The sequence below is a fragment of the Puma concolor genome, chromosome D4 (genome assembly GCF_028749965.1).
Source record: "Puma concolor isolate L17-30 chromosome D4, mPumCon1.1.hap2, whole genome shotgun sequence".
In the NCBI taxonomy this organism is placed as follows: domain Eukaryota; kingdom Metazoa; phylum Chordata; class Mammalia; order Carnivora; family Felidae; genus Puma; species Puma concolor.
This window is the reverse complement of record NC_141679.1, coordinates 26,199,827-26,213,775: the sequence shown is the minus strand read 5'-3', so window position 1 is coordinate 26,213,775 and position 13,949 is coordinate 26,199,827. Positions and strand designations below refer to the sequence as shown.

General features: G+C 42.9%; 1 protein-coding gene across 2 annotated transcripts in view; it reads right to left on the bottom strand.

Annotated features, from left to right (window-relative positions):
- NTRK2 (neurotrophic receptor tyrosine kinase 2) overlaps nucleotides 1-13,949 on the bottom strand; it is a 338,909-nt gene that overhangs the window by 84,126 nt on the left and 240,834 nt on the right. For both annotated transcript variants that reach the window (XM_086685110.1, XM_086685109.1), the window contains one exon: nucleotides 5,949-6,079. In XM_086685110.1, coding sequence (XP_086541236.1) covers nucleotides 5,949-6,079 — 131 coding nt within the window. The remainder of the gene's footprint in view (nucleotides 1-5,948; nucleotides 6,080-13,949) is intronic.

The window sequence follows — 13,949 nt, the reverse complement described above, 5'->3', positions numbered from 1 at the left end:
GCCTGGAGGACAGTCCCTGGCATTTCCTGCTGAGAGGATAAAGAGGGCACAGTCACAAGGGCCACCTCAGATCCAGAGTGAGTTTTTAAATCCCAACTGTTCTAGCAGGAGGCCTAGCTGTCCTGTAGTTCCTATTTGAGTTGGTCATATTCCTTTTTTTTTTTCTTCTCAGACTTTTACCCCTTTCTTCAGGGATAGAATCTCTCAGATTCTTTCAGGGAAGCATGGTTCCCCACGTTCAGTCCATGTGTGTTGTGCAGAGTTGACCCACCATCCATTTGCAAGAATATGTACGTGACCCAGTCCTGGATATTCAGACTATTATCCAGAGAGTCAGAGGACTTGGTGACCCAACTCAAGACAACTAGCCAGTAGGAAGTTGGCCCTTGGACTTTTGTGTAATTGTTGGGGAAGAGGAGCTCTCTTTTGGGTTGCTGGATGGCAGGATCCAAGCCCAGAGCTGTTGCTTAGATAGCTCACCACAGTGTGGGGAGAACTTGCCTGGGAATACGGTCAATACAGAGGAAAGCAGACCCGAGAGAGACAGGGAGAACTGATTTCCTGGATCCATCAGTCCCTGAAGCAAGGATACCAGTAGCTTGAACAAATAAATTTCCTTTTCTTCTTAAACCAGCTTGAGTTAGGTTTCCAATGAGCAGTCTACTGCTCTTCTCCTCAAAGCCGATTGTGATGTTTTGTTAACATTCATTCCAGAATCCAGTTTTCTTTATTTCTGCCTACTTCCTCGAATTACGTTTCTACTGGGAAAACAAGAAAAGTATCTGTCGACCTTACACGCAAATGAGCACAACTAGCACATACCTTTGTGTTACTTGATAAGTGGCACTGTGTTGAATTTCTTCAACTTGGTCTACCAGGGCATGTGCAAAATTCAGTCAATAAGAGTGTGGTACGTGGTAAGCATCATACTGACGGGGAGGCCTGAGTTTTAGTCCTACGTCTGACGTTAGGTGACCTTGGTCAAGCTATGTGACCTTGGATGAGTCATTCATCTTCTCTGGGTTCCCGTTTCTTCCCTCACAAAAGGTGGGAGTTAAGCTAAAGAACATCAGCTAATAGTTCTATATACCTGCATAGTGGTTCAATCATTTCTAAAATGACTTCTCATTAGATTACACTGTCCTCTATATATCATCTTTACAGTGCCTCTCAGCTATAAAGTTCTATGATTATCAGTAGCTCATCAGATCATTTCCTTACCTACAAACGTCAACTGCAGACTCTTCACTTTTTCAAAGGCTATTTTTTCTATAGTTTATCTGTCCACTCGTCTATCCTTTTGTTCACTCAACAAGCACTGATTCCATGTTACTAGATATTAGACAATGTGCTAAAAAGCATGGTTCTCACCCTCAAAAATACCACTCTAACGGAGGAGACCCACAATCTTGCCATTGATTAACTAAGCCCGCGGATACATATAGAATGCACAACCTTGACAAATGCTGTGAAGGACAAGGGCAGATGCCTTACTAGCATGTAATAGGGAGGTCTGACTTAGCTGGGGGAGCAGGCAAGGGAAGGTATCTCCAAAGAGGAGCAACCTGAGCGGAGAGCTGATGGATTAATGGGAGCTGTGTGCATCGAGGGGGCGAGGTAGGGCTCTCCAGACACAGGAATGGAAAAACATGCTGGATGTGACTTTGGGGCTGCCGAACGGTAGTGTGCCAGAGGGCTTATCAGTCAACTCTTCCAAAACCCTTGGTGAAGAAAATCATCCTTATTTCCTCTGTTAACAAGAAGATATTCAGAAACATGAAATGCAAAAATCCCAAAGGAAGTGCCTGCTGAAGTCAGATTTCGTCCTTTCTAGTCTCAAATGTTCCTGTGCTGGTGCCTCTCACTCACTTTAACTCACCCCTCAAGGAAGTCACTCCACTTCCCTGGGTCTTGGCTTTCTCATCTATAAAACATGAGGCTTGGGTTCTGTAGGATTTCTAAAGTCTCTCTCGTGTGCAGCATTTTATGTTTCTGGAAATACACCTGAGTTAGTGGAGAGGGGGAGGAGAGGCCATGAATCCTACAAAGCGCACTTGTGGCTATGTTTAAAAAACAAAAATCCGCATGCATTCATAGTACAAGAAAATGTTGTAGGCATTGTAGCTATTGAAATGCAGGTTGGAGAGAGCCAAAAATAGCTCACGCACCCACAGCTAATGCAGGGAAACTGCCATGAAGCGTTTCCTTGGCAATTGAGTTACTTAAAGGTAAAGTAACTCATTCTGATCAAAGACTGGTTTCTCTGCTTCTCATTTTCTTTATGGGCTCTTCAATTGTAATACAGTGTAAAGAGGAAAAAAAAATAATTGTCAAATCTATTTCACTTTTTAAAAAACAAAGGTCATCCAAAAATATCAAGAAAAGGTCAGTCTGGTTGGCTCCAAACAAGCAGATACTCTAAAGGGAGAGGCACGCTCAGCCCTCCTGCACCCTCGAATGCCCTACACATGCCTTAGGATCACTTCCGTCTCAAATCGGTTCCCGTGGATCCCTCCAGTTCTGAAATCACTTGGGGCAGGCGACGCCAGAATTTACAGGAAACTGACATCTGTCAGTCTGAATGCAAAGTCTTGGATTTCAAACCAGTCAGCTCCTTCTAGAGAAAGAAAAAGGACAATAGCTGCAATTTCTTAGCATACATAATCAATGCTGCGGGGGTTGCTAGGCAACGGGCAGAAAGCCTGTCAAACATCCCTGGGTGCCTCCAATGGGAGAGAAGCAGCTCCCGCAGCCACTCCTCAGAGGTGACAGTCTGTGCAGGCCCCGGAAGCTGCATTCAGCTTGTCTCATTCCTTCAAAATTCGCTTTCCTGTGGTTAGGGCCGGAACCATACACGCTTTCTTCCCAGGCTCCTGGGATAGTCTTTGAACGCACTTTCAATTGGCCAGCTCGCAGCCCTAAAATTGAGCAGGTTGGGCTGGAGACAGCAGCTTTGTAAAAGGCCCATGTGCTATTCTGATCCATTCATCCGGAGCCTGTAGAAGACCCGACTCCTTCCTTGTGACGTTGCAGCCTGCGGATCCCGGAAAATTAACCTGGGCATCCTCTCTGAAGCTTGAAGTCATTCCAGCGAACATAAACAAAGCCTTTGATTTCAACAAAACTGCACATGCAAGATCACTGAGATGAGACTTCCTAGGTGTGCGACCTTGAAGTTGGAACTGCATTTTTGAGCTGCAGGCATTTTGTCCTCTCTGCTTGAAACAACAGTTGCATTTGAATTTCAACAAGAAGGACCTGGCAGAGGAGGAGTCAGGATTTGATAAAAGGGAAAAATCCAAGTTTTTGTTCCTTGGCTTGTCTCTTGTTTGTTTGTTTGCTTGTTTTTAGCGGTGTTAATTAACAAGCACTCTTCATAGGTCATTCATTTGCGAACTTATTTGGCAAAGCCAGGGTGTCTATGAGGACTAGGTCCTGGGTCTAGGTCAGAGGTGGGATTAGGGCTGTGACTGTGATTCAAACCAGAGAAGCCTCACCGACAGTAGCCAAGGGAGATGTGACCACGTGGAAGCATGCCCCACTGGCTACACACGGCTGATGCCGGCTGATCTTTCATCACCAGCCCAAGCCCTGAAACCTTATTTTGGCATGTGTTGGGAAGGAAATGTAACCCAAGAGCTGAGGGTGCCCTGGATTTAGCCATGCAACACCCTCTCTTCAAGGGCATTCAAAGAAATACAGCGAAGTAGGCAGAGAATAAGAAATGATACCAAAAAGAAAAGCTATACCCACTGAGAAATTTCTCCCTATCTGGCCGAGGTCCCTCAGCTACTCCTACACGATCATCTAGGATTCTCTAATCTCCCAGAATGTTTGTACATTCAAAGAGTCTCACCTTGTGACCTCAAGAATCTGAATTCAGAATCTGATGGGCTGACTTAGTTGCCTGGGTGGTCTCCAGATATCAGTGGGAGGAAACATGAGCCCAGAACACAAATCCATGGTCTTCAGTGTCCTTGTGTATAACTCATGACTAGATTAGGATCAGCTCTTCCCTAAGCTTTTTCCAGCTCTCATGTTTTATCAGTCTACGAATCTACAAAAATAGAGGCACCTCTTGGTCCCATTTATCCTAAGGGGGAAAAAAGAGCGGCAGAAGAGAGCAGAGCCTGCAGATATAACCCTGCCAAATGTTCTGAACATTCTGTGCTTTAAAAAATAACAAACTTTTGGGGTAAAGGAAAGGAAAGAGGAAGGAATCGCAACAGCAGGAATTAAACCCCTGCCCCCCCCACCCCCGCCCCCAGAATCAGAGCAGGATTCTTATTTTACACCTTCTACCCTACTTGACCTCACATCTTTCTAGCATCTCCTTCCTGTTTCCTCTCCTCTGGCTCCCTTTCTCCCTTCCATTTGCTTAACTTAGTATGATGTTTATTGACACTACATTTACCCTCCCTAGAAAATTCTGTTCTTTATTCGCTTTATTTTTATTTTATTATTATGTGTATTTATTTTGAGAGAGAGAGAGAGAGAGAGAGAGAGAGAGAGACAGAGTGTGAGCGGGTGGTTGGGGGGGGGTGGGCAGAGAGAGAGGGAGACACAGAATCTGAAGTAGGCTCCAGGCACAGAGCTGTCAGCACAGAGCCCCATGCGGGGCTCGAACCCACAAGCTGTGAGATCATGACCTGAGACAAGTTCCGATGCTCAACCAAATGGGCCACCATGTCCTTTATTCACTTTAAAATGCAGCTTTTAGAAACCTCTGGTGAGCGTCTAAGAGCATCCACTCATGTTGGTTACTTTGGAAGATAAAGAAAGCAAATGCACTGTTTTTTCCTTTGGATGAGTTTTAACAGAAACTGTGTTTAATCTGCAGGATGAGAAAGTTCAAGAAGAATTTTACCTCTCTCCTCAGTGACCTATTCTGTATATACCAGAGTATTTTAATGCTAAGTACAACAGTAATGGAATATACATCTGATTTTTTTAAACATGAAAGGTTGTCCTGATTATAACCAGTAAACAAACGCCACTCATGTAAACATTCTGTGTTTGGCAGAAACAAACAAAACCCAGTCATTTTCTGTTAAGCCAAGAAGTTGCATTTTATTATGCTAGCCAAGTCTACATTCCTTTGCCACCTAATTCATTTAATAAATATATGCCTCTTTTAAGTGGTTTGCATATATTATTCAATACCTTGGTGAGTTGTTTTTTAAAATGTTGACAATGCATATGTAAAAGATACGCTCAAGTCTTTTGCGCTATTTTTGTTAATTCTTGTGTTTTAGAGAACTCGGTGGAACTTTTGTTCCCCTCCAGTAATATTTATGTTATTGAAGGCCAGGTCTCCTTTTTGAGTTTTGGGGGAAATGGCTAGAAGTAAGGACTTTCAGACTCTTTTATTTCAGTAAGACCTTGTATCTCCTAGGGTACTGGAATTTACGAGAGACTCCATCCACCCCAGGATAGAGTCTTGCCCGCACTGTTTACAGTACTGGGGCTCTGGGAACATTTGGGAGGGACAGGGTAAGATATAACAGAAGACGTCAGCAGAGCAGAGGCTGAGAGGGAAAAGTGAACTCTGGTCTCCCTTCTAGAACCTTCACCAGAGACAAGCTCTAGCTGAGCTTGGCATCAGCATCAAGCAATCTGAGGAGACAGATTGAGTCTCCAAGACTTAGCTGGGTGAATTCTGTTTGACCCTACCGACCTCCACCCAGAATTGAGTTAGCATTGACTTGTCAGAGTAGCCCAAAGCTATTCACAGCCTGGAGATGGACAGGTTGCCCCGAGAAGAAGCTCAGACAGCTAGATGTGCCCCAAACACCCTTCCTGCTGTCCATTTGGGTACAGGAAATTCGAACACATCCACCATAGCAGACATAATTGGCTCCTGAATTGGCCAAATACAAAATGACACAATGCGCTTCCACACATTAGTGCGACAACAGATAATGAGACATTCTGGAGTGTTCTCTTACCTTCACTGCCACCAAGATCTTGTCCTGCTCAGGACAGAGGTTATAGCATTCAGCTAGGAAAACTTTTCCAAAGGCTCCTTCGCCTAGCTCCCTTTTCAGAACAATGTTATGTCGCTTGATGTGTTGAACAACTGGAAAACAAAGACAGAATGGAAATTGGAATCGAGGCACGTGGAGGTAAAGGCTGAGGGTGGGAGTCAGGGGCCTGCCTCCTGAGCGTGCAGGCCTGAGACTCTGCCCCTCTGCACTGGCAAACCAGAGGAGAAACTCAGTATCCATCCTCACAGTCCGCCCAAATGGCTGGAAGGAGGTTGCACTGGCTTGCTTTCCAGGACTCAATGGTCATTTTCGATAGAAATCAAGTAGCGACCTCCTCGTTGGCTGCGGAATGTCATTAATGAACTTCCCAGATTAGGAAAGGGGAGAGATGAGAAGGGATTGGACATTAATAGCAGGCCTCTCATAAGCCAGACACCTTGCATATACTTGTTAGTCATGTGTCTAGTGGGGAAAGGCAGAGAGAGAGCTAGGAATCCCTAATTCTTTGTTAAGACGCCTCAGACTCCTGAGGGAAAGAGGCTCAAAGGACACAAGGGGAAAAGGCAAGGTCTGGGCATTTCTAATTAAAGATTTGTCCCCGTCCCAGCTTTAGCCTCCTGCTGAGGTGGGCTAGACCATGGTTGAGACTCATTTCTCCTTCCAGAAACGTCTAGTCTGTGCTATGGCTGGCTTCCCCAGCCCATTCTAAGATCATGTCCCCAGTCTTGGTTATCCAATGCCAAGAAGAGATAAGAATAGATGCATGGTGGGAAGAGAGAATATTTCCCCCTCTAGTCTAGAGTGGAGCTGGCCCACATCAATTCATCCATACACTTTCCCAAGGAACAAGGCAGGAGGCAGCCAAGGCTTTCTGGAAGCCCATCAGCTGCAAGGAGGGGAGCAGAGCAAAGCATTTCTCAGAAGAACAGAGCCAGTGGGAAGCCCCAAAAGAGACTCTGTGGAGGACAGAGCCATAGTGGGAGTATGTGGCTCTTCACCCTGTCCATCAAATGTTGAACTTCTCAGCTCAAGGGTTCCACCAGCCCATTGGCCACCATTCTTTTCTGGAAGGCTCGTCCCTGAATGGCAGTATTAAAAAGAGATCGGGACGCCCTCTGGAGCTTGGAATGTCCAGCCAACAATATTCTCTCATTTTTCTCACACAGCCCTGGGAAGCAACCTTCTCTGCATTTTGTACACAGGGAAACTGAGCCTGCAGAAATTTCAGTGATTCACGGCATGGGAACAGAGAAGTTGAAGTTTGAATTCAGGTCTGAATCCAGAGTAAATGTTTTTTTTTTTTTTTTTTTTTCTTCCATACCACAGTTTCTTTTCCGTTATAAATTGTGCTACACATGGCAAGAAAAATAGAATATGTAAACAATAGAATAAAAAGTAAACATAATCTCCCAGCTTCCTTTCTGTTTAGTTCACCCTTCAAAGGTGAGTTCAAATTCTCACTTCCTGAGAGTTTCCAAGACCACTTTGACCACCGACGACCTCCTTCTCTGAATTCATATTATATCATGACTTGTGCTTAGTTGAATTCTGGCTTATGTCTTCCATTCATTTCATAACTGGAAACTCCCTGAGTTTAAAAGCAACCCTATCTATCTCCTATAGTCTTGTGCAATGTCTCAGGTGCTGAGCACACAGAAGATTTATTACTGTGGTTTAATTTGATGAACTTTCTTTAAAAGTCTTTTTTTGGGGGGGCGGGCACCTGGGTGGCTCAGTCGGTTGAGCGTCCGACTTTGGCTCAGGTCATGATCTCACGGTTTGTGGGTTCGAGCCTCACGTCAGGCTCTGTGCTGACAGCTCAGGGCCTGGAGCCTTCTTTGGATTCTGTGTGTCCTTCTCTCTCTGCTCCTTCCCTGCTCACACTCTGTCTCTCTCTCAAAAATAAATGAAGATTAAAAAAAATTTTTTTAAGTCTTTTTTTTTTTTTAACTTGAATGTGAACTGCATTGTGAAAACACAAGAAAATATAAATCAAAATTCTGTAGTTGAAATAATGGTATTAAAATGAATGCCCATAAGCCCACCATCCCATTTAAAAAACAGACTATCACTAGTATGTTGAAAGCACCACTCTACCACTGGGACTTTCTTGATTGTATCCACTTCCCCACTCTCTTCTGGGGCCCAGTTACTACCCTGAATTTTGTGTTACTCATTTCCTCTACAGGTTCGCTACTAACGCTATATCCCTAATGAGATATGATGCGAGAATGTGTATTCTTCGCATCTTGCCTTTTTTACCCAACAGCGCCCTGGAGATTGAGTTACATTGAGTTCCAGTATGTGTGTGGTAGTCATCCTTTTGCTTTTACTACTTTATAATATTCTGTGAGAGGACTATACCGCCATTTATTTATTCATTCTCTGTTGATGGATATGCTCTACAGTTTCTTTTTAGATACAATTTGATGTAAAATACAAGCGGTGATTAAGGTTTTGCCTTAATAGGATTTTTCCCCCGATAATTCATGTGGTTTGGAGCAATGACGGCTTCCATGGGCCTCTGGGAACTCAGGGTGATAAAAATCAAAAGGTCTTTTATGAGCAACAATATTAATGAATATAAGAATGTATATTAATTTCTCATGCTCCAGTAGCAACGGCTGAATTTAAGAGAAGAGAAATGTGTTCATTAGGTAGAGTGCCCATATAAAGAGACAAATGTAATTCTTGCAGAGAATTAGCTGCCATATTTAAATCTAATATTTAACTCCACGGTGGTCACATGTTCAGTGGGAATTAAATTGCCACTTGATTTACTTTCATCATGTCAAGGCAAGTATTTAAGTTCTTTTCGTTTTTGATTTACAGTTAAAAAAAATTTCAGATAGGAGAAGAAATCGGTGGGAAATAAGTTTAAGTTTTTAAAGCTATGGGTAAAGCCACATTTCCATCACCTTCAAAACTAAAATTGATGAGACCAGTTTTCCTATACTGACCTTGAAAGCAGTAAGTGCATCTTTTCGTTCAGAAATGGGCTATTTTGCATTAATTTGCTCTGTTGGTTTGGGACACAATAGATTATATGAAGGGTGGCCTTTTGCCAATGTATTCCCTCTCATCAGAATTTCTCTCTTAGAAGACTAGAAGCCACTCAGAAACACAGGTAACACTTTTGTGTTTGTATTTACATTCCTGACAGGGCCTTACAGTGTTTTGCATACAGTTGGTACAATGAAAATATTTATTGAAAAAATGTATCAGGGGCGCCTGGGTGGCGCAGTCGGTTAAGCGGCCGTCTTCAGCCAGGTCACGATCTCGCGGTCCGTGAGTTCGAGCCCCGCGTCGGGCTCTGGGCTGATGGCTCAGAGCCTGGAGCCTGTTTCTGATTCTGTGTCTCCCTCTCTCTCTGCCCCTCCCCCGTTCATGCTCTGTCTCTCTCTGTCCCAAAAAAATAAATAAACGTTAAAAAAAAAAATTTTAAAAAGAAAAAATGTATCAAACGGTAATAACAGCCACAGATAAATGCTATTTAATCATATCATTTCAGTTAACTGACAACAATCCTATAGGCCATAAAGCAGCCAAATTCTCAGAGGTCAGGGGTGGAGAGAATAACTAACCTGAAGCTCTCCTTTCACTGACCTAAGAATTTCTTCCTAATCTCTTCCAAGAGAGTATGGGGCCCTCCTTGACTCAAATAAAATCTTGGCTATGCCCCGAGGACTTCCATGGCCTCAAATGGAGGCCATCCTCCAACCTCAACCCCAGGTACTTCAGAGCCTGTGTGCCTGATTTCTGGCCACTATCCCCTCTCTTCAGCTAGAGCTCCAGCTATCTCAAAGTATCTACTTTAAGGAGCCATCAGTCTCTACACCATTTCTGTCCCCTCATTGCTGGTTATTCCTCTCATCCACTGAGCTCCCCTGCCTACACTCTCCCTCTCCACCCTACCAGTGTCTCCATTCTCAGGGCCTGTGGCACAGAGAAGTTCAGTAACTTGCCTAAGCTGCAGAAACCCTGGACTTCCATTTATCCTGAGTCTTTCAGTGCTGTAGCTAAGAGCCCGGCATCGGGAGGTTTGGTCTGGCGGTCTGAATGGCATTAAGGTGACTTTTTCTGGGAGCAAGACTGTCTTAATGAAGGAAGAAATGCACTGATTCACATTCTGGACAAGCTCTTTACGTCACGGTGGACTAGCACTTTGAATAACACTGTCTTTAAGGGCCCTATGAACATTTGGATTCATTTTATACAAAATATTCTGAGTGAAGTGAGTCTAAAGATCCCATGATAAATAAGCTATCAGGTAAGCATATAATTTTTTTACATTTGGAGGAAAACTCAAAAAGATAGTTGATTTTTAAAAAAGGCTTCATAGGAAAGTTTTTCTTTAAAATTCACCTTGCCTGAAGACAAGGAGGTATCAGTAAGAGATATAGGTGGTTTAACAAATACACCTTCAAACTCAGGTGGTCTGCAGACCGATCCATGTACCCTGATACAGTCAAAACAAAGCATGTGATTAGATATTCTATGAATAAATCTACTTTACAGAATCAGAGAGAAATTGATGACCAGCAATAATAATCAGTGGCTAAAACTATCCGGACATCTTTGTCATTAATGGAATTTTCCAGAGTGAAAATTTGGGGCCCTTGGTCATTTGCTTCAAGAGTACCAGAACTGAGTAGATTTCCAGTTTTCTGTTAGTATCACGTAATTACAACCACTGACAAATGCGTTTTCTCACAAGTACCTGCAGTAGTTTACGGATACACTTGCAATTTCAGATGGTTTAAATCACGTTCCTGGTATTGATATCTCCCAGAAGCAGATATTCTATATATGCACATGCAGGCTACAGATGAAGTATTCATCCACGTCTGTATCTATTACTACTAACTCTAAAACTAACTAACTAAGTAACTAAGTAAATAAATAAATCAATAAAACCCTACCCACTTAAGGATGAAATTGGAACTATGTGCTTCCAATTTCTTCAGTAATGGGGCTTTATAGAAAGCCCCCTTGGCCCAGTGCACATGTCCTGCTCAGCACATGAACCTTAAATTGAGTCATTAATTGAAATCTCTAATATATGCCAGGTACTAAGTGATCTTCAGTTAAAAGGAAGCATATTTTAAAATTCTGAGAAGAAAAGTAAAAAGGATTAAATTCTAGAAGATAATATTCTGGAGTAGATGTGGTCTCTCTGTTTCCTTACAGACCCAAATGGAGGGATCACCTTCAGCGGTTCCATTGCAAAGGACCTGACACTGTAATGGCAAAAGAACTTAAAGATTATTGAGGCTGACTGCCTCATGTTTGACAGTCAACAAGTGACACGTCTTCCCCAGGGCCACACAGCTAGATGGTGACCGAGAAGGGGACACTGGATTCTGTAACACAAGCCCCGCTTTGAGACTGAAGGCAGTGAGGGCCTCCTGATGTTAAATGGCAATAGGGATTTCATCTAGCTAACATGTCTTCTATAAAATACTTGAAACATTCGTGTTTATCTTCTGAAATGGACCAAATGTCTCATAATGAAGAACTTCATCAGAAAATTGTCAACAAAATAAGAGTGAGAAAAGTAAGAATTAAAACTTAAATACCTTGAAAAATACCTGAGCTTGATTTTAAGTAGGATGACCAAATACTATTTACTAAACATCTTTATGTCTGTTTCGTGGGCAGCATACTGAAATAGGTAAAATCATCCACCTTGTAAAAATAAAGTTGCATGAAAGACTGGAACTATGTTTTTCAATTTCATCTACATTTTTATTAAAATACAAGTTGGTACTAAATTGGAAATAAATGCAATTAAGACCACAGACATAAAACATACCGGGAGAAGACAAGGCCAAATATTCATAAATAATATTAATGATGAAATAGAACTTATAATAATACTGAGCCATTCTTAAGTACTTTTCAGCAAAAAATCCCAATGTGCATTACCATCAATTAATTTTCATATCTCTCTGAATGAGGTCAACAGTCACATTTATTTTACAGATGACACCACAATTAATTGACTTACTTGTGGTCATAGAGCAATCCACTTATCCTTTACCAAGTGTTATTTCCAATGAAATGGGGAAGTGGGGAGGGGCCTAACATGTGCACATTGCTATTATGGGCCAGAAAATGCGCTAAGAGGTTTACAAGAATTATCAATCTTAACAGCAGTCCAGTAGGGTATCCTTATCTCCATTTTCAGATTAAAGTAAAAAGAGCCTCAGACGAGCTAAGTAACTCACCCAAGGTTGTCCAACCAGTGACAGGCAGAGCTAAAATTCTTTCTACTACAATATTCTGCCTTGACTTTCTTACAGAAAACAAAATGAAAGAAAAACTGTGTGAGCTCAACTTTGTCCACCTAGCGAGCTGTGGGTTGACTTTCATCAATTTAGTTCAGTAAGTGTTTACAAAGCACCAACTATAGCCTGGACATTTTTCTAGGGCCTAGCAAAAGAATAGGCAGAGTAACCCCTGTCATCAAGCAACCCACAACCTAAAGAAGCAGAAAAACACACATACTTGAATCTATCGTATCTTTTACTAACACCTTTGCTTCATTCACAAAAGATTTTTCAGTACTTGCTGTGACTAGGCGAAGAAAAACAAAAAAATTCAAATCAAAACTCGAGTCAGGGAAAGTGGAATAGAAGGCTAAGAGACATATTAGTAGAAATGCAAGTGTGCAGATTCGAGGGTCCCACGTGGTCATTCACATTAAGTCATAATTTGACTCCAAGCGTCCTTGCAGCAGAAGCCAAAAGAGAAACACAGTAATTTACAAAATCTTGACTGCCCATACGTAAAAGCAGAGAAACTCCTTATGGTAAGTAAGATTCTTCATGGCATTTAGTTTTTGAAGGAATATATCAAATGGATTTTACACAGGGGATCAATGCCCTCAGTGATGTCTAGAGAGTAAATAGTGATCTTCCTCAGAGTCGTTCTTGTGGCCAAACTCCATATGGAATAAACACACGACACAAAAGCTACCCTCGGTGAAAGTGCTACAAGATATGACGATATCTCATCATAATGGCTTAAAAATCAAGGTCTAAGCGCATATGCAAGAATGCTTTGGGGATACTATTTCCCCCACACTCACTGCTGGGCCTAGAACATGTCAGGTAATCAAAACAGAGAACAAGGAACCATGTGACCAAAATGTACACCTGAGAAAGGGCCATGAATGAGCCTGAGGAGCAGAAGGTGGCTTGATGGAGGCACAGGAGTAAGTGGGAAGAAGTGGAGGCGGTGAGTAGAGACTGCACATGTGGGAGACGGGGGTAAAAGGGAGTAGGGGATGGGTCAGGGCACAAAGGTCAGTCTAGAGATAGCATGGCGGCAAATCTAGAGGATGGGGCTGGGGGAGTTTGAGGGAGAGATTTAAGGGTGCTGGTAAGTTAAGGAGAATAGTAGAGAGTAAGGAATTAAATAGGCACAGGAAAGAAGGAAGGAAGGAAGGAAGGAAGGAAGGAAGGAAGGAAGGAAGGAAGGAAGGAAGGAAGGGAGGAAGGAAGGGAGGAAGGGAGGGAGGAAGGAAGGGAGAGAAGGAAACTGGCAGAAGAGATTCTTGTGGAAGCCAGTTAGGGTACAGTGGTTAAGAGATACAGAAACATTCTGGAAGAGTGAGGAAAGATGTTGAGTGAGCCACCTTCTGAGGGCCTCAACTCTGATGCTCACCACAGCACTGAGCCACCAAGGGAGGAAGTAGACTTCCAGGGATTCCCAAGGGGTCCATGAAGCTCAGACCGTCATAAGCCTTTGGGCTAAGCCTGGCATTGGGTCCAGTGATGGGCAAAACACTTCGCAAGTGACTTTACATTCCTGAGAGGGTATCAGTTTCCTACGTGGATGCCTCATACAACATCCAGTGGCAGCAAAGGACCCTTTCATCCAAAACCGAATTTCAAGGCTCCTGTGCTGAACGAGAGCAGAGCAGCTGTGGGGGTAAGGGAGCAGGAATGGAGCTTA